The sequence below is a fragment of the Haliaeetus albicilla genome, chromosome Z (genome assembly GCF_947461875.1).
Source record: "Haliaeetus albicilla chromosome Z, bHalAlb1.1, whole genome shotgun sequence".
NCBI classification, from domain to species: domain Eukaryota; kingdom Metazoa; phylum Chordata; class Aves; order Accipitriformes; family Accipitridae; genus Haliaeetus; species Haliaeetus albicilla.
Genome location: NC_091516.1, coordinates 32,995,247 through 33,015,747, shown reverse-complemented (window position 1 = coordinate 33,015,747; position 20,501 = coordinate 32,995,247). Strand labels below are relative to the sequence as shown.

Here is a 20,501-nt window from a genome sequence, read left to right as displayed (position 1 = left end):
TGTTTCAGCAGCACAGACACCTGCAGAGGAGAAAAGTCCTCTCAGAGGAGGTGGTATAGGGCACAGTATAAGTCACCACAGTCCAGTCAGCCATCAAGTATACAGGGATGAACACAGTGGCCCAACTTCACTTTCCAGAGGAACAGCATTCCTTCCCCCCACCCCCTTCTTACCCCAGCCAAAGCTCATGTAGGGAGAAGACAGTATTAAGTGTCCTACATATCTCAAGAAACAAGCTGTCTCTTTTAACAGCCCAGGTGCTTGGGGTGTTCCTATACCCTATAGTGCTCAAAAGGGGACAACTGCTCTAACTACAGAACTGTGGTACTTTGAGATGCCATTAAGAAAACACTGATGGTATTAAAGCTAAGTGAAGATCAGATGCTGCATGCAGGACATGACAAGATTGAAGACCTTTGTTTTGAAATACAAAGAACCAGAGACAGTCCCGCGACCCAGAGGCAATACTAAGCCAAAATTCATTTACAGACACATTCCGGGGGGCAAGTAGTTTCAAAGAATAAGGGTCAGATCTTCAGTCACTTCTTTTTTAGTTAAGATATTTTTCCACTCCCCTTTTTAAATAAGTTGTTACAAATACTACACTCCATTTTATAACAGCTGTTAGCCATTCCCAGCTAGGACTGCATTTTAGTAACTGATGAAGAGGCATGCATACAGGCTTCAGTTTATAAATGCCTGTTTGATAAAAGTCCCAAGTGGAAAAAATGCAGACCAAAAAGCCAAGTCATCTGTACACACTGGAATTCAAGTGTTTATTTAAAAAGTAAACCTTTGGGCACATTGCAATTTAAAAAAAGGAAAAAAATACAAAGAAGAATCTATTAGATTAAGAGTTAAAAGCCAGCAATATTACAAGCTGTTTACATACCAACATTTACATTAATTTAAAACAAGTGGCATGTTGCCAACATGTAAAACATACTTCAAAAGCTTTAAAAAAATCAAGTTGACTTTTGAAGGATACAAGTCTACCACATGTGTGAGCATGGGTTTGGTCATCCAGTTTAAAACCCCTCATTCACTGAAATGTTCAGTCTTCAAATTATACAAGTGGATAGCTAGCAGCTGTTGCTATTCCACAGTGGTTCTTCCTGTCCTTGGCCATGTAGATATATCCTTTGTCACCCCACTTCTCACCCCAGCTGAAAACAGAAGTAAAGGGTTTGTTTTCATGTTCAGAAAAGACTTATTTACCTCCCCTTCCCAGGTAAACTGCTGCCTTCCACATTTGTGGAGAAAAACCAAGATAGCTGCAGCCAAACTAAAGTGCTTTCCAGCAATTAAGTGCATGTTACAGGAGAGGTACCCCAAGCTCATAGAAATAAAGGGTGCAGTCATCCTCTCACTAGGTGGAGACCTTGATGTGCAATCCTCGATTACAAATGCCTGAAGCTCAGACACTGCTCCCAGCCAACTTTAGAGGAAGACCAAGACTGCAAGCAGCATGAGGGTGGTGCCCCAGTAATGCCGAGAACATGAGACAAGCTCATGTGACATGCCCTTTGGCATTTATTGTTTTCCCTCCAACCTAGGAGGTAACTCCATCTTTAAAGTTCGTGTTACCCCATTTCACACAAGTGAGCAGTGCTCTGGTTCCAAAAAAATCCATTACACCCCCACAACCTGGTTTCCTCCTGCTTCCCTCTTCTCTACCACTTTAACATCTAGTATCTTCATGGGCTGTTCCAGTGCTGAGCTTCCTTGAATTAGCTGAAAAAGCAGGAGGATGAGTTTGCTGCTTTGGGCCTACTTTATTAGGCTGCCAGCAGCATGAGTCAGGTTTAACTTTTGTCATACAATACAATCTGAGAACAGTCTCCAGATTTTCCACACGCAGATTTTCATCACTGCTGTCTTCCCATCTCCTACTGCAAGTGACAAACTACCTTCCCTTCTCCCCTACCCCCAAAGGGTACAAGGCACAGAGAGAGATCTTACCTGTTCTTAACAATCCAATATTTCTTCCCATCTACATCTTCCCCCTCAAAGCCATAACCTACAACCAGAACACCATGGTCCAGGTCTTCACTGCTACACTCTGGTTCATAGTAGATACCTGCAGAGGCATAAGTTCACACATGAACAAGTTCATCTGCAGGAAACCCTTCTCCCTCACCAGAAGCTTTGTGTATTTCAAATTAAATGTTGCACAGCCTCTTGAGAGTCAGAGAAAGGAGTCTTAAGTGTATCATGGCAGAAACTGGAGGACAAGTACACACATATGCAAGAGAAATACAAAGCATGGAGAACCTGGACTAGAATTAAAAGGACTCCTGATTGAGCCCTATGTCACAAGACCATAGTTGGAGTTTTTTCACCTATTAAACTGAATGGTAATGAATACCGAGTATCCAAAAAAAAAAAAAAAGAGTTCTCTGCATGCAAGTTGCTAACAAATCCCCACCTGACTGATAGAACTGGAATGAAGAGTGGCCTGCATCAATAGCAACAGACACTGGACCCACAGCTGCTACTGCTTTCATGAGAGCTCTTTCATGTCCTTGAGGGATGTCAACAAAGCCAGTGTCATTAGCAGCATTGTACTCTGCCTTGTAGCGACAGTCTTCATCATCCTAAATAAAGAAAGCCCTAGTTATTACATAGTTCTCCACTTAACACACAGGTGAGCACAGGAACTACCAGACATTCTGTGACTTTGCTGCCTTGAAAACAAGGGACTGAAGAGGATCCAATTGCCTCAGCAGTGCATTGAAAGGAGAAGAGCAGAGGGAGAACACAGAAGCTGCTTTTGAGTTTCTCAAAGGTACAGAAAAACCAAAGGACAGTGGAGCCCAAAAGGAAAGTTTTACTGGGATGCAAAGCACCATCACATCCTGGAACCCTGCCTTCTTTGGTGGGGAGGACAAATCTCTTTTCAGGGAGGAAAGAAGCCCAGAGTGCATTAATGGGCACTGGAAGACCACCAAGTATTCATTAATTACAAAGCAATCCAGAAACCGCTCATTGAGCAAGCACTTAAAATTCACAAATTTTAGTCTGTCATAGTTTGAAAAACTGTACAGAATGATTTGAAAGTTAGTCATTTGTATTACATGACCTTACATACAGCTTTCATGTATTTTGTGCTTCTTCACTTTTTTTTTTTTACAATAAAGCCTGAGCTGTTAGTGCCACAGGCATTTACATCAGGAGGCAGGCCTAGTTTGGAAGTCAGGCCATGTAAAATTGAAACAGATTGAAGTAAGCACATCCCACCCTTACCTGTGTGGTAAGGTTAGTGCTTAAGTTGCCTCCTCTCAACTAAAGGAACACAGAGTACACCTCAGTTGTTTACTGTACTCAGCAAGTTCAGCACTTCCTATAACCAACTGGGATCTCTGGAAGAGCCAAGATCAGGAAAAAATTGAGATTACAGGGATACAGGTGAACAGAAACTCAAATCCAAAGGCTTCCATGTTGCTCACAACAAATGGCAGTGCTATTGCACATTCAGTCAACACAAAATAAGCTGCAAGGAAAGATGCTCTATAGTGAGCAGAACTCACAAGTGGTGAAAAGCCCAAACCATGGGCTCTCAAGTAATACCACAATTTACTACTGCTCTTTTGTCCTCTCCTGTCTGTTTAACTTTTGGTAGATCATTAGAGTTATTTTAAAAGTCTGCTCATTATCTGCATTTTTGCGCATGTTGTCCAGAAGCAGAACTTAAATAAAGCACTGCCAACCACTATTGTTAAAAACCAAATCGTGTTAGCTGCAAGAACTAGCTGGTCTATGGGTAGCAACTTCATAATATCTCAGTTATGGGAAGCCAAATTGCACCCCCACGATTAAGCAGCACCGTTGACAAGGGCTGGGTCCTGGTTTGGTGTTTCGACCAAGATAAGGCATGATGTCCAACAGGAGGGCAGCAATGACAGGGAGGAATAAAAATAATATTTGCTCTAGTTTTTCCAACTGGTCTGGTAAGATTTTGACCTCAGAGACCAGTGCAGTATGTGATGCCTACTGGGGCTAGCAGTCATTCTAGTTTTCTTAGGAAAGATGCAACAGGAAGAACTGATGTACTGATTACTACTTAGACATCTTCCTTTCCAGGTATGAGCTTCCCCAACACAGTTTGTCGACACAAAAGACGTAACACCTGCAATACAAGTTCAGCTATTAGACTTACCTTTGCAGTATACGGGTATGATTCCTCTGAATCAATTCCCCCATTATCCTGCACATACTGGAAAGCCTGGTCCATGAGACCACCATTGCAGCCTTGATTCCCTTCAGGGCGAGAACAGTCCACCAGATTCTGTTCACTCAGCGAAACAAGTCTGCCCGTTTTTCTGAAGTGCTGCCCTTCAAGAGCTCCTGTTGTGCTGAATGCCCAGCAAGAGCCACACTGACCCTGAAGCAAGAAACGAAATTACAAGTTACAAATGCGGACAGATTAGGCAATTACAGTTCCCTTACCACTGATCTAAACATGAAAAATGCAAAGGCCGCAAGACCAACTTCAGTTTCAGAATTCTAGCACATACAGATGAAGATACTACAAACCTTTTGAGTTCTTGGACATTTAGTACAGAACTCCTGAAAGGTCCTAAAGGGGTACAGCAGTTTTATCAAAATGGCACTTAATTTAGTAAGCTTGGACTAGGCTTCGTTAAAGAAGTCCAAAGTGTTTTTCCTCTATGGAAGCTGAGGTAGCATTCAGGAAACTGGACCTGTAACTGGGTAAATATCCACCATCAGAGAATACCTGGTCTTTAACTGGAGTTACATATCCCTTCTCTCTCCAGTCTACTGATCGCGGCGCTTCCAGGAAGCTGGGCTCAAGAAACTGGGATCCCCTGTACTTCCTTTCTGACTTCTTGTGTGCATAGCCATTCATCAGCTGTCTGAACTCCTCGGTTGTCTGAAGAAAAATTCAAGACACGTAGTCACCATCTATTACGCACCGCTGTTTAGAACTGCGTTTCACGCCTCAATACTAGACATACCATGTCACCAAACTGATTCATTCCCAACTTGTAGCTGTGTTTTCCTAGCGTGTGATCCAGATTATGGAGCTCAATCATTTTCAGATTCTTCTCCCACACCACTCTCCTCCAGCTTTCCTCTCTCTGAGGGGCCAGAAAACAACATGCTTCAAGGAGGCTGTTCACACAAAAGTTCACTGGCACGAAAATGCGCTTTGTTACGGCCTGCCTACTCGGGCAAGCGCAGACTACTCGAACGGGAAGCCCGAACGCCGTGCAGGAGAAGGTCTTCTCGCCGCCACCCCCGTAACAAAACCGAAGAGCACAGACCAGCTGTGTCGACGCACCGACGCGGCAAGGGGACCGGGGAAGAGGGGGGTCGTGATCCCTCCCCAGCGCGGAGCACGGCCCGCCGTAAGACAAAGCAGAGGTGACTCAGCGGGCAGGGCCCGGCGGAGCGCACCGGGGGCTCGCCGCGCTGAGGGCGCATCGCCGGGCGCTCACCTCATGGTAGTCCTTGCTGTGCCACGACTTCCACAGCTGCCAGTGGCCGTCCAGCTCGGGGTCCACTCTCGGAGCACCGAAGGCCAGTCCCAGGCAGAGGCTGAGGGCGGTCAGACGCAGGCTCATGCTGGCGGATCTGCCGGGAACGGAGGAGCGGCCGTCAGGCAGAGCAGCGCGCCGGCAGGCCGGCCGCCCTCTGCCTCACAGCCCTGAGCGCGGAGGGCGATGCCGGGCCCGAAACGAGCCCGTTCGCCGACGCACCGCGTGTCCCCCGGCTGCTTCGCAAGCCGGTCACGGGAGGGGAAAAAGCTAAGCCGCGGACCCCGAACGAAGTCCTCCGGGCGGACGCGCAGGGAGGGAGGGAGGGAGGCCGGCCGGCCGCCCCCCCACCCCCGCCGAGCGTTTCCCGCAGGCCCCACGAACTGACCCGGCCTCTGCCCGCCCCCATCCGGGGAGCGGGGCCCTCGGCCGCGGCTGTAAACAAGCTGGGGCGGCGAGGCCAGGAGCCTCGCGGGGCAGCGGCCGGAACGGCGACCCCTTCCCGCCGGGAGCCGCCCCGCCGCGGGACGAGGACAGAGCCGAGGCCCGCGGGACGCGCTGCCTCGACGCGCTGCCTCGCAGCCCGCGCCCTGCCCTGCCCCGCTCACCTCGCTCGGCCCCCGCAGCGCGTCCCCCGGCCCGGCCGCCCTCGGGCCCCGCGGCCCTCCTTATACCCGCCGCCGCCGTGCCCGCCCCGCCGCGCCGATTGGCGGCCGCGCCGGGCCTCGCCTCGCCCCGCCGCGCCGCGCCGCGCCGCCCCGCCCGCGGGGGCCCGGGCCGCGGCCGAGGCCGGGGGTCTGCGCCGGGGCGAGAGGCCTCGGGGCGGGGGGCGGGGGGGCTGGCAGCTGCCAGACTAAAGAAAACCGAAGTCTGGAGAAAAAATGGCGAGGCGCTCGCGGTAGCCGACCCAGCCCCGTCCCCGTGTTGCCGCCCCACCGGTGGCTGTCGCTGGGGCCGGCTCGGTGAGGCGGCTGCCGTGCCGTGCCGTGCCGTCCGCCCCCGGGCGCCCAGCGGCCGGCCGGGCGGGAGTGCGTGCCTGGGCACCCCGTGCCCGCTCGGCGGGGGGCGGCAGGCCGTGCCGCAAGCCAGCTGCCCGCCGGGAGAGCCGCTGCCGCGGGTTTTGTTAGGCACGGCTGGAAGGGAAACTTCCCTCAGGCTGGCACCGGGCAGGTGCGAGGCGGCATCTCCCTCCCCCGGGCAGGGCCCCAGCGGCGCGGCGGTTGCGCCGGTACGAGGAAGGTTTCCAGGGAAGCCCTTTGTACTCCCTCCTGATTTAATGCCCCCAAACTGCTTTTCCCTGCCTTCGGACCCGAGCCTGGTGAGAGTGAGTCTCTGGTGTTTTCACCGCCAGCGTGGCTAGTGTTCATGTGCGCAGCACCCCGCACCGTCTACTGGAAAACACTGCTTGTGACACCGAGAGCTGCAGCGCTGGTGAGACACTAAAAGGTTTACACGTGGATTTGGCCCGCATCTAACCAGCCGCAGGCAGGCTTTGGTTTTTTAGAGGGAACGTGCCTCTAGTAGTAGGATAACTGCAAGACCTGTGCAAGGTTCCCCCTTAAACTGTTGTGAAGCTGGCGTTGCCGAAGGCTTTAGCTTGCGAACTTGAAAGCATGTATTTAGAGTGAAAAACAGGGTTTGTAGACTGTTGCACAACAGCAAAAAGGAAGAAATCATATGATACGTGCTTCTCCCTTTTTTGATGCCTTAAGACACGCAGTGTGTTGTTACAACAAGCGATGCATGTTTCCTTACCCAGATTATCCCAGAGCGGTCTTTGGCCCAAGGAAGCGCCACAGGGCCAAATACATAAAAAGAACTTGGAGGGGTTGTCCTGTCTTTTCAAAGCACCCGTGCGAGTCTTCTGCCACCGAACTAGTGTCCTGATTCCACAAAAAATGTGTAAATACACCCCACAATGGTGCTTCTTGGTTAGTTAAGTAATCATAAGCGAGCCGAGCCTCGTAAAACCTCTGAGAAAAGAAGGTATTTTAACGCTAAACTACTTACTTAAGTGAAAGCTTGCACGTAAACACTCAGGACTGATCTATCAGCATGGTTTATACACATGCAGCCATGCCACTTTGAGCAGGAATGTAAAACATGGAAAGGACTCCCTTCAAAACAGGACTGCAACAAAGGCACACTGGATGCATTACAATTTTTAGGAATTACTTGCTCATCGGTTTAATATTTACTTGTTTAGCAAAGCTGTGTTATCAAATTTCTAGTGGTGTTTGTGGCTGAAATTTCTGAAAGTTATTGTTTTGCCTTAAGGTGTTACATGGCTAGTGGCTGACTGACCAGTCATCATGGAAACATCTTCTGAAAGGAAGAAAAAGAGTGTGACATACACAGCAACAATCAACATTGCACAAGTTTGAATAATTGGGGGGGGGGGTGTTGAAAAATTAAGCTAGATATCCTTGTGTGTTCTGTTCAACCATTCGTATTTCCAGTTGTCAAACAACAGTTTCAAGACCAGCCTTTTCTAAGAAAAATGACCCATTTCCTTATTTGTAAAGGAAAATTAAAATGCATGCACTGAGTAAGACTATGTGTCTGTATCTTTCCAGCATGAAACTTTTCACTACCTAACCAATTCACAAGTAAATACCTCGGGAGAGTTAGATGAACTTCGTATAGTTTGACTAACTCATAGTTGGGTTTTTTGGTTGGGTTTTTTTGAGTTGTGCAAGATTTGAAAAGTTTTTACTCAACAGCTTTTTGCTGATATTTTTCTGTGCAATGGGACTTCTTAGTCCTGTTTAGGTTAGCTTTGTTTCTGCAATTGTATCTGGTATCAACTAATCATTTAAAGGCTACAGTTAAGTTCTCAATGAACTATGGACAAGGACTTATTTTCAAGAAGGGCAAGATGTCTAGCTGGCATGACAGGAGGTAAGGTCAAAATTACAGAAGGTCTTGCACCATAAATCACATGTCTACTGCTCTGTAATGTGCCCTGAGATGCGCCAAGAGAAACCAATGCTTTTCCAGATGGTATGAGGTCCTGTCTCTTTGGGGAAGTTACCGTGTAGTCAGCTAACATGTGATACCAGTGCATTGCCTCTTCTTGTGAATGCTCTTAGTGCGTGTACCCACACACAATGGCCAGACACCATTTTTACTAAGAAGGTAAGTTCACCCTACAAGTTTATTTAACTACCATACATACCATACACAAGGAAATCTTAACTGAGAATTTGTTGAAATTCTTGAAGGAGACAGGAATACTTTCAGCACATTGACTTCAGCTTGCACTGAGTCATAACTGTTGCATGGACATATCAGTTCCCCAGGTATTTTGGGAAGGAAACCTGGGAGCCCAGGTGCAGAAACATAAGCATATGCAAGGGAAGTCAGCACGGCAACAGCTATGGTCAGAACCTGGTCATCGCAAGAGTGCCATTTAGAAACCTGTGATAGGAAGCTGGCCTAGGACTACCTCCCAACTCCTGGACAAACATTTCCTCTCCGAGAGTTGTATTATCTTGTCATCAATGTGAAGACTGCCAGCCATGCTGCAGAGACTGTTCACGATTTCAGCCAAGTTAAAAATGCCATAGTGCACAGCTACTAGACATCCCTCTGTCCCAGCACTGTTCCTACTGCTACTGTCTGTGCACCATGATGTGTTCACGTGCCAAACTGCAAGCCCAGCATGGTAGTGGTCTGTTGAAGTGAACAGAGGGTCAGTGGCAGCAGTTAGAGGTAGTAACTGGGCAGGTACTGCTAGAAATCGCTTTCCATCAAACTGTGCAACCTTGTGACACTCTGCTGCAGTCACACCAGCCACAGCAGTCTTTGCTCTATTGAAAACATCTCTGTGGGGACTAGCAGCTGCGTGGGGGTCTTGTGTGCAAAGCACTCCTTCCAGGTGAGCAGAGAGAAGGGGTGAAGTCAAGAGCTCCTTCAGTCCCTCTGCTTAAAAGCTCAACTGAAGTCATGCCATCTGGTCCAGAGGAGACCTAGATAGCCACGCTAATCGCAGTAGTCACAGTCCTTTCTGCAATAACCTAAAGATCAAAACTTTGAAGGAAGAAGACCCTCGTCCATTAAATTGAATCTCTCCTTTTTGGAGGGTAACTTTCCAAATTGCTTTGAAAAAAACCCCAGCTTTTGAGGAGCTCTATATATGTGAAACTCCAACTATTTTGCCAAAGGCATACCACTCTTCCAAGATGCAGGAACAACACCTTTTAATAACTGGTCATGTTTTCATTGCAACAGCCAAAAGATTGCCAGCCACCCTGTAGCTTATCTGGCCCTACAAGTTACCAGATGACAGAGGCCATGCATTTCTCAATAGTCTCAAGAACACGCATAGCGGTGTGTTGCCTTTCCAGTTGGAGGGGTGAACTCTGCATTGATCTCCAGGGAAGCATCTCATCAACATGAACTCAGCTGCCACTGCACATCCCAGGTGTCCAGCACAATCCTCCCCCTCTGGAACCGCTCTACTTATTTGAACCCAGGATTTCCGAAACTTGTTTTGTACTTTTAAACGCTTTTTCTTCTTTGTTCTACTAGTACAAATGTGCAGAGGAAAGGGCCAACCTGTATCTGCCAAGAAAAGACCCAGAAATCAGAAAAGCAAAGCTCCTTTGTAATGGTAGTTGAGTTGCAAAGCTACAGCAGGCTGACAGTGTATCAAAAATATCTGTGCAATGTAAACAGAATAAGCTATGTCACACTTAACTGTGACAAGAGTGTGCACACCAGCAGCTCCCACAGACCAGCTATCTCAAGGTAACCCAAGTGCCATGATCCTTACTGAAGTAAAAGTAAGTGGTTTGTTTGGATGCCATTTATCCAAACAGCAAAGGAAGGACATTTTATTTAGGTAAACATCGATTTTTGCATTATTACTATGAAGACTAAATTCAGGATCTTCATTCTTGGAATAAAAAAAAGCTGGACTGGCTTACTTAAAAAGCTATGACTGTGAACATGTTTGTTTATACCAGCTTAAAGTCCTCTGGCTTAAATCTGGTTTCTATCATTTTAGCTTACTGCACCATGACTTAAGAATGGACTTCTACAGCAGCATGGTCTTAGTCAAGGTATATCTTAGAGTGTTCTCTGCTCTCAAATGCAAATTACTGTATTTCATAGCAAGCTTTCACCGACCAATCTTTATCAGATTTACCAAAAAAAAAATAAAAAAAATCCAATCTCATGTGCTTCTGTTTAGCCAAACATTGATCCCGTTTAGAAAAGCACAGGTATATTGCAGTGAGCACTGTGCTGATTTTACGTGCCAGAATCTGGTTTATGTGTAAGAAATGCCAGGGTCATATTTGTGTTTAGGAAAATGAAACTTAAAAGAAACAGGTCGACTTTCTTTTCAGAAACATAATCATGTTTTTCTTCTATTTTGCGGTAAAGATTCTGCTTACGGAAAAAAAGCACAGTGAACTTCCAACACCAGAGTGACTGTTTCAGAAAGCTAGGAGGTTGTGAGAAGACAATTGCAGAACAGATATCCCCATGCCATCTTAAGAAATGCTACTCACTTTAAGACTTATTTTTAGTGCCAGTTACATAAAAGTTTTAGGAACTGCAGATACTTTTTTACCTAACTTGATTTGAACATGGCTGGTAAAAAGGCTACCAAAAAAGCATGAGCAGTTTCCCTTCTTCCTTGCAGCTCCATGAAAAGTAACCAGCCTTCCTCCCCAACCTGGGCATTCCTCACCGAAGATCTGAGGTGGCTCTGGAGTTTATAATGTCCCTCTAGCGTTAACGACGTTCATAAGTACCCACTTAAGAATCTTTGTTTTGGATTCTCCGTGGTAAGAAAAAAAAAAGGTTCAAACTGTGCTTCAGCTGGAGCACCCGTAATGAAGTTAGTTGCATCATTATTAGGTTAGAAAAGGAAGCAGCATCTGCTTCAAGGGAACATAGATAGGGTTCTGAGAGTTTTCTGAAGACCTGGGAGATGGCTGGGGAGCAGTGACACAACCCTTCTGAAACACCTCATTGTTTTCAGCGGTCTTGTGATCGCCCAGAGCCATCATTTCCTCACCCAAGGGCCAGATAAGAAACTGCATTCCAGCTTCTCTGCTGGCCCACGAGGCAAAGGCGACTTCGTTTGCATCTCAATGTCTTACCTGGTCACAGGAGTTGGGAAATGATGCAAGGGACTGCTTGCTTTGCAAGAAAGACTGGGTGGGGGTCCTAAGTATTGACACTGATTCAGGGTTAGGGTTTCCCAAAAAGCAGTATTATTTTCCTGTGAGGTTTCCTGATGAAGTTATTTTTGTATGCGTGGAAAAAATGAGTTGTTTTGGTTTCTTTTTTCTTTTACCTTGACTTGTATTTTTTTTAGGGAGGCTAAATACTGAGTCCTGAGTCATACGACCACGGTGTAACTCACGTATCTCAACTTGATTGATTTGATTTCGAACCTCAATTTGATTGATTCCTCATTCTTTACTCAGTGTCTCCTCCTGAGTTCTGTCAGAGAGTAATTTCTGAGTCTGGGGAGATTTGTGATTTTAAAGGCTTACCTGGGGAAATAGTGGGAGGATGTGGGGAAGCATCATATTAAACTGGTGATGCAGAAGTTCACAAATATAGAATAATTTCCACATTATATTGACACTTCTCTAAAATTTAAAGGACTTTGGTGGGTTTTTTTCCCTCATACTAAAAGGATATTTTTTTTCAATTTTTATACAAAAGTAGTTACTATTTCCTGACTCCCTTAATTTAAAATTTTATTGTAATAACTTGGAAGTTGCAAATCCTGTCTGTATTGTAAAGTTCCTCTGACCGAGATGAATTTTTTACTGCCCATCTCTACTCTAGAGATCACAGTAAAGGCATTTTAACAGAATTCAAAGGCGGCTTTGGGGCATATTTCATATACTATTTAATATTTGAAATCACATTTTAATTTAAAAAAACAATGATCCAACATTTCTGTTTTGAAACGGAAGCAGTAATAAAGCTCAGAGAAGTACAAATCTTTAAGTGCTCAAGTGCAATGCTTGTGCTTCTGCAAGCTGTTGTAAACAGTTGCAGAGCATGAAAGAAAAACCTGTTTGTCTGTCCGTTGTTGTTCTTGGAGCAGTGGCGTCTAAAGGGCAAGCTGACATGCTGGAAAGCATTTCCCATGATAAGGTTAGAGACTGTGAGTGATGTGAGGAATTATTTTTAAACTTGGAAGTTACAGGCTGGGCTTCATTAACAGATCATGTGAGGAATGGTTAAACAAAAGCTGCTTGCAGAAGAGGAGAGAGGCAACTGAAACAATCAAATACTGGTTTAAAGTTTGTTTTCCTGAAAATCAGGTTAAGAGGAAAAAGAGACTCATGCATGTGCTTTTTGGGTAAGAGCAGTGGTGACTTAAAATTCCTGTTATTCCCACTTTACAAATGGGAAGACTGAAGCAAAAAGAAGCAGTACCACACCATTGCGGCCACTGGAATCAAATGAGCGAGCCGTGGATAGATCACTCTAGGCTCTTCAATGCAGAGGTTGGCCGTGGTAAATCATAATGCGTCTTTTTTCCCTCTTCTGCTAAGCAAAATAAATGCAAGGGTTAGCTCATTTTGGGAACGTGAACAGACGTGATATAGATCAGTGCAATACGCATTGCCTTGCCTGGCTCTGAGAGCCAGTTGAAGCATACTCAGCCCAGTTGCCAGGATGCTGATAATTGCTGTCCGATTTACATAATCCTTTCAAATACTTTAATAATTGTTTAATCACTGTGGCAGACACACACTACACCAGGTCTTTTATAGGGCCTTTCTGGCCACCAAGGACCGGCTTGATTGGAATCTTCTCACTATCAGTAGAGCAGAGTTTCTTTTGATCTCTCCCTCTTTGATCACCCTCAACCCGTGGAGCATCTGAAAAGTACACCCTGAAGCTTCAGGATAGCACAGCAGAAGGAAAAGGACTTCTGTGCTGGTTCCTCAGGGGGCACTGAAGGTGAGAGTGTGCAAAGCGACGTTCATCTAGATGCAAGATGAAGCTGGTTTAGTTAGTGGCCAGCATGAAACAAGGTATTTTGGGATGCTGTTTCACATTGCAGTGGTGTCTTGATGACTCCATGACAAGGCCGTACATAGTGCAGCAGCAGCAGAGCTGAGGGCTGAACGCTGCTTCTCTGACTTGTCTCATGAGTAGCTATAAGCTTATGCAATTTCCTCTTGCTCCATATGGGAACATCCACAAGGATTTCACTGGACCTTACCCTTAGGCTTGCAGAAGAGCACAGTTCATGACTGACACAACATTCATATGATCACTTCTCATCCCGAGTCTTCCTCTGCTCTTATAGTAGGTGATCTCTTGGTGTGTGGTCACACAGTGCTAGGAAAGTGGGCTGTCATGGGGTGATCACTGTGGTGCCTATGGTAGCATACAGCCATGCTGGACTGCGGCCCAGCTGCCTAATATTTGGGCCTGCTCAAGTCCAAGCCTCATCGTTCACACGGCAGTGTCCTTTACTCGTGGATTCTTCCCTCCCCGAGCAGTACTGCTGGAAGTCAGAGACTCAGGTATCAGCCAAATGAGCTGTTTTACACCCTGGCTCACAACCAACTCATTACTCATGATTTAATGCAAAAATTTGACCTTTGCCCATCGCTGGTAAGGTGGTGATGGAACCCCTTTGCCCAGGGGCTGCTCTGATGCTGCATGCCTGGGCTGCCTTCTGCTCCCCTGCCCCCTGATAGTGGTCCCAAATGCCTCCCATTAGCATGAAAGGCAGACAGCTGAGCACACACTGCAATCCAAACACAGCGCTGGCTGTTTCCTCTCCCCCAGTTAACTTTTTTTTAAGGATTTTGTGTTTGACTAGACGAATAACTGTTCAAAACACAGGCTGTGTTTAAGGGAGAACAGTCTGGGCTCCCTTCCGCTTCCTTTAGTTGGCAAAGGCTGGGGCAGCCACGCTGCGGGGGGGGCACAGGAGCCACTGGCTGATGTGTCCCTCCTCCCCACCGTGGGAAAGAGTTTGCCTGGGTGAACACAGGCTGCTCCAGCTACCATCTCTGCTGACAGAGGCTTTCTTTGCTGCAGGTTTCAAGGCAAATTTACACAGGCCCTCAGTCCTGACACTTGGATCTAGGACTAGGTACATTCCCAATCTGGCTGCAAAAGCTTAATCCCCAAACACTCCAATGGAGACAGACAGAAAGGAAGGAAGGGGGAAAGAAAGGAAGAAACCTACAGAAGATTCTCCACACTAGCAGTCTAGAGTTTACCTATAAAACCTTATTTTGTGACTATTTTGACTGTATGTACAGTGGTAAATATAAATGTAAGTGTTAAAATATTTTTCTAATTATTCTTTTTTCCTGGCAAGAAGAGTATTTTTGGAATCGGTTTGGGGTGGGTTTGTTGGGGGTTTTTTTTGCATTACCAATAATTGTTTCATGAAATAATATATCTGTAACTCAAATATAACATCACACACATTGTTTCATGTATTGTTCAATGGGCTGAATTTGTTCTGTCCTAAACCATTCACGGAATGTACATGAAAATGCCTAGAAAGAAGGGTAAACTATTAATGGAAAATCATGCTTTAGTGTTGTTCTGCATTTAGTATACTACGATCATTTAAATTAAAATGCTCCTTCATAATAGTATACAAAATTTCTCCCCTGAAGCAGTAGTTGAAATTAAAACTACAGAATTCTCTAATCAAATACTGGATTAAACTTGGTTGAGCTGGCTAGAAAGATTTCTAATTCCACATAGGAAGCTGTTTTCCCCTTCTCTTCTTTACTTCTCGCTAAAAGGCAAGCCAAGCAGAAGTGGCAAAATCCAGCTGAGACTAGCTCATGCTTCTTTTTGTATTTGGCTACATTTAAAAACTATGTATAAAACGTTGTCCATTTCCAGGTATTCTAGTCTTCAGTTGCCTGCTTTGCCTGAAGGGGACTGAAAACATTAAATCAACACCTAAAGAACTATCAAACAAAGGCTGGTAGGTACAGATTTTCTTTAAAAGATAGTTTGGAAAAATCAGACTCAGATAACTGGCTGACTTTCCAGGTTTGCTTTTAAACAGGAATCAGTACGCACATGTTTTTAAATGATGCCAGAATGGCTAGGATGGGTATGTCTGCATGTTTTAGCTCTGGCCGTAACGTGCCCTTTTCACCTGGGCTCGGGGAGAATTTTGTGCCTTGCAGATGATTTTGTACAAACCCAGTGCCACTGAGGTTGTTTGCTCCTCCTGTGGTAACCTCGGCCAGGTAGAAGTCCACTTCCTCAGCTGCGGGCCCCTCTGCCACCAGTGGTCTTTCTCTCAACCTTTCCTCATGTGACAAAGGTTGTGTGCTGACAGCTCCTCATGCAGAGTGAAAAGGAAGACAAACAAAAGGACAGAGTTGCCAGAAGCGGCTGATAGTTGGCTTAAGTAGAATACATGGGATTTCTTAACGTTTTCCCTGGCTTTTTCTCTTCCACCCATCAGGTCAGTTCATAGTCCTTTATAGTGCACATTTATGCCTCAACTTCTTCAAAACAAAAAAGAGCAAAAATAAGCTCTTCTTCCCTCCTGCCCCCAACCTTTATCAGCAAGACCATTCACTCTGTAAAATTAATTTTCATTAAGTGTCAGCCTTACCTTATTGCTATTCTTTGAGAGAAGTGGAGGGCAGTAGCCACCATAGATACTCTGTTAATGCACATTGTATGTTTTCGGCTAAAGCCTGGCTGCAGAGACAAATTCCTTAGGCTGACAAAGCAGCATATGTGTCACTGCAGGGCTGCCTAAACTTTGGGGGCAGAAGACGAAAGCCAATTCTCAAGCTGATTTTTCCTTTTTCTTTTCTTTTTTTTTTTTTTTAAGATAAAAATGTTAGTATTTTCTTTGAAAAAGTCCCAGAACCGTTTGTTTCTTGCAAAACACTGGAAAGACTACAAGAATTCATCAACTGGGTGTGTAATTCATCAGCTTAGACGTAATTCTACATGCTGAATTCACTACAGGCCTGGAGGGGAAAACAACAGACTGGAAATACCATGGTCCAGTAAGGTCTTGGCTGAATTGTTGCTGTTCTCCTCCTCAAGCAGAGGAATTGTGGAGGATGCTCGCTACTTGTTCTCACATACTACGGCAAAGGTACATTCATAGAAACCAAGCTGCAGTGTGCAGTGGTTTTTTTTTCTGATAAGACTGCAGATAGTGGCCCTGTGGGTGGTTCTTTATGAATGCTAAGTAGGTGAGATATATCATAAGAAAACAATTTTATCCTCAAGACCCTGGACAATCTTATCCCCACCTTCAGTTATGTACTTGCAGTTGTGTACCTGCGTAATTCACCTGCCTGTTGCCTGTTGTTTTCCCCTGCGTTTCCGTTTTGTACCTCCCTCCCACGGGTTCTGGGAACAGCCAGGGTTATGTCACATTTCTCAAATAGCTTTTTGAAGTTACTGACCCTAGTGTTTTTCTTACTAAATTGCTGAGTGTGCCATGAAGCAGGGGCTTCTTATCAACAGGGAGTGCAAGCAGAAATACAGCACAACTAGCTTTTTCCGTTTTCCTGTTTTAGAAAGACAAGAAAATACTCAGTTTCATGTGAATCATACTGAAGCACACAGCGCCTTACCCTGCCTCCTTAAGTAGGCTGAGCTCAAAGAGTGGCAGTAAGAGTTTTGCTAGGTAAGCAAGGCAGAATAAATGGTGAGATTCATGCTTGCCCTGCTCCTGCTCCCTTGGTCAGACCATCAGTACCTTCTGGGTTTTTTCCCCTAAGAATAAGAGATCTAGGGCATCATATCATCCATATCTCTATTTCCCTTCTCCTGTATCTTTTGAGCACATCAGCCATTGCAAGTCAGGTGTGAAAGGGAGGAGAAATCTTCAAGTTGCCTGGAAGGCAGCAGTTTGGTAGGAGAGACGAAAACCAAACCAGAGCGTCCGCTGGGGAAAGCCAGGTAGACCACAGCTGCCACAAAACAGTGCTCAGCAGCTGCTGGTGCTCCCCCGTCTGAGCATGTACAGCTCCAGACTATCAGTAACACAGCTCTCTCTTGCTCAGTGGGGATGGGAAGAGGTACAGAGAGGAAAGGAGGAACAGGAGACAAAAGAGGGATGCAACGATAATGACAACTCATTGGTTCTGCCCTCCCACCACTTTTTTTTGCCATCCATGTTGCCCAGCTGTCTCCACAGCTGGTTCTCTCATTTACTTGCAGAAGATCCTATAGCTACCTCTGTACTGAAGACAGACAAATTTTTGAAATGATGAATCATAGCTATGAAGAGCAAGAGGGAACACATTCCTGCCTGCACTTCTTTTCTAAAAAAACTGAAGTGTGTTGAAGCAAAAGGGCAGTGCAGTGTCCTTGGCTAGGAAGATCAAGCCTTTGCACTGCAAGCAGGCAGACTGCAGACAAAGGAGGACGCAAAGGCAGGATGAGTTTTGCTTTTCTGTTTGACTGGTTTTGATTATGTAAAGTCTTCTGGGTAAGTGAAATCCCTGTAAAGATTGAACACCCTGAGACTGCCAAGTATGATGTGACAATGTATTTCTCATCAGTAGCAGAAACCAACAATGATAATAAACATCAATAATTTTTCTAAGCAAACATCTTAGAAAAGCAGTTAGATTGAAAGGATCAGCACTAAAAGCACTAATTTTGCATGAGGAATCCATTATTTAATATGAATTTTAAAAATAGAACACTTTCCTGTTTCTATAGATGCCACTTCTAAAACACTTGGCATGAACCTCCAGCCATCACAGTTCTGAAGACAGTGAAAAACCATGTCCTGTAATATTATCCACAGAGGTGATTTAATGTAACTCTGTGAATTTGCTCACATGAATAAACTACACACACACTTTTAAATGTTTGCTGGGTGGAGGCCTAAACAGCTAAATTGTCTGTTTCAGTGGGATGGCAGAATTAATACTTTTTGCTCAGGGAATAGCTGATAACACCAAGTCTTTTATCCACTTGTAATGCAGTGCCTCAGGTTTTTTTCAGCACTGTAGCACTAAATTTCATGAAGACTATAAAATAAAAAATAATTATAGGGCACACATATGCGGTCTTACTGAAGAAAGTGTGTTTTGAAGAGTGTATAATTTAAGATGGTATTTCTCAGAGGACTCAGTGGAAAGTAACCTGACATTTTTGACACATAACTTGAGAAATTAGCAAGTTTCTAAGAGTTGTGTAAGCAAATTGTACACTATTGAGGCCAAGTGGAGCTGGTGAGAAGAAATTTTCTCCCTGCCCCAAAGCTGCTGTGAAGTTCATGCAGCAGTTTTTGTGGGTGCTACTCTGCAATGCAGAGTATAAGGATCATTAGTGTTTTGTTCTAACCTGTGGAAGTTACAGCAGTATTTCATAGCTATATACATCCAGTGTCCAAAGAATCCAAACTTAGGGCTTGAACATGGTGAGTTAATGGTGGTGGTGTTGCTGTTTGTGCACAATGTGTTTCATGCTAGAGGGATGCTTCTCATTCTCTTCCAAACCCTCCTGGTGTTCTTCCCTCAGAGATTATTTGCACTTACATGTGGGGAGGAGAAGGCTTTGAGTATCATGAGCTGAGGATTTTCTTTAGGCAGAGTTGATGAAGCAGTACCACTCACAGATGAGATTAGCAGTCACATTAGTTGTACATGGAAACCGGCGGGGTGAGCGCAGATCAAGGCTCCTGTTTTATACAGACCTTGTTAGAGCCTTTTTTTTCACTTGTCTTTGAGCCTTGCTTTATATGCTTTCTTGTCCTACAGCCTCTGTAGAGCTTTCTTTTGTCACTTGAAGAACTTGATTTCTTCTGAGCTTCCTTAGGCTGGACTAGATGTGTTGGTTTGGGTTGTTTTTTTTCCCGTCTTTGGCTAAAGAAGCCATCCCCTGTGCTGTAAACATCCCTGCAAACTCTTGCTTTCCTTCTTGTCAAGTTGTTTCCCCTGACAGAAAAGCGCAGCTATCTATCCACTTGGAGACGGTAACTGAAAGGACAGCATGAGGCAGCGGAGCACTGTCTCCTCTATAGGGCCTTCTTCAGTATGGAGCCTGAGCAGAATGGGGTAAATTCACACCCACTAACACAGATGGATGCAGCACCCAGAGCGCTGGGCAAAGGCAGGCATTATGCTTTCCCTTTGAAAGATGAAACAACTCCCAGACTCTTTTTGCTGCTGCAGAAGTAGCATGTGCCTAGATACATTCTCGTCCAGCCAAGCATTTACAGAGATGTTTAAGCGTGTTGCACCGCAGCCCTGCTAGCATGGTGACTTCAAACACGTGTGTCCACACATGGCTTACTTGGCTAGCAGCTATAGCAATTAAACAAGTTTTGCCAGTATCTTGGGTCGACGTAGTCTTTTTCCCATTAAATAGGTCACAACTTTGCTCTTTGATTTGTGCTCTTGTTTACCAGATTCTTGTGCTAGCCAACAGTCTGAAGGCACAAGGTTGCAAAGGGGCAGTGGAAGGGCTATAGATCCTCTGATGAGAGATACGTCCCTCCTATTCAGGCACAGAGCTACCGCTGCCATGGCCTCTGTACCTCTACAGAGCCTCTGCACAGACAGACAGGAGGTGAGCGTGGGGAGGAGATGGGGTCAGGGCATGTTGTGCTCTGTGGTTTGGGGGTTGTGCAATCCAGTGTCACCATGCAGAGACGTAAGCCAGTGCAGCAGTGCATTCGAGTGTCTCCCTGCACCAGACACCTCCCCTTACTTTACCAGAATGCATCGCATACAGGCTATGCAGGAAATGAGATGTCATAGATATGTGGTTATGTTGCAAAAAACCCTGACCATGTGAAATGACCACATTTGTTTGTCTTACAGAATGGTCAGATGAGAGACCCCTCACCTCCTTTCACAGGTGAATTGAATAGATTGTGCTTCCAAGGGTGATGGGGGGCAAAACAAGACCATCTCTCTCACCTCCCAACAGCAAGTGTGCTGACAGGAGTTGAGGAAGGATTGTAAAACAGCCAAACAAAGGAGGAATGTTGCAATGGGCATTTTGAAATAAACCTGTTTGTGACAAGCA

General features: G+C 45.4%; 1 protein-coding gene and 1 long non-coding RNA gene across 2 annotated transcripts; one reads left to right on the top strand and one right to left on the bottom strand.

The window, feature by feature from the left end:
• Positions 1–748: 748 nt before the first annotated feature.
• On the bottom strand, positions 749–6,218 carry CTSL (cathepsin L). The gene is made up of 8 exons (XM_069776412.1): positions 6,110–6,218; positions 5,463–5,598; positions 4,980–5,102; positions 4,739–4,894; positions 4,160–4,384; positions 2,429–2,597; positions 1,963–2,080; positions 749–1,166 (listed from the first exon to the last, which is right to left on the bottom strand). The coding sequence occupies exons 2-8, from the start codon at positions 5,586–5,588 to the stop codon at positions 1,067–1,069; spliced, it is 1,017 nt and encodes a 338-aa protein (XP_069632513.1). The 5' UTR covers positions 5,589–5,598; positions 6,110–6,218; the 3' UTR covers positions 749–1,066.
• A 6,503-nt stretch (positions 6,219–12,721) lies between these two features.
• On the top strand, positions 12,722–20,501 carry LOC138683754 (uncharacterized). The gene is made up of 4 exons (XR_011323185.1): positions 12,722–12,802; positions 15,372–15,456; positions 16,467–16,599; positions 20,294–20,501. It is a non-coding gene; the product is annotated as an uncharacterized lncRNA (long non-coding RNA).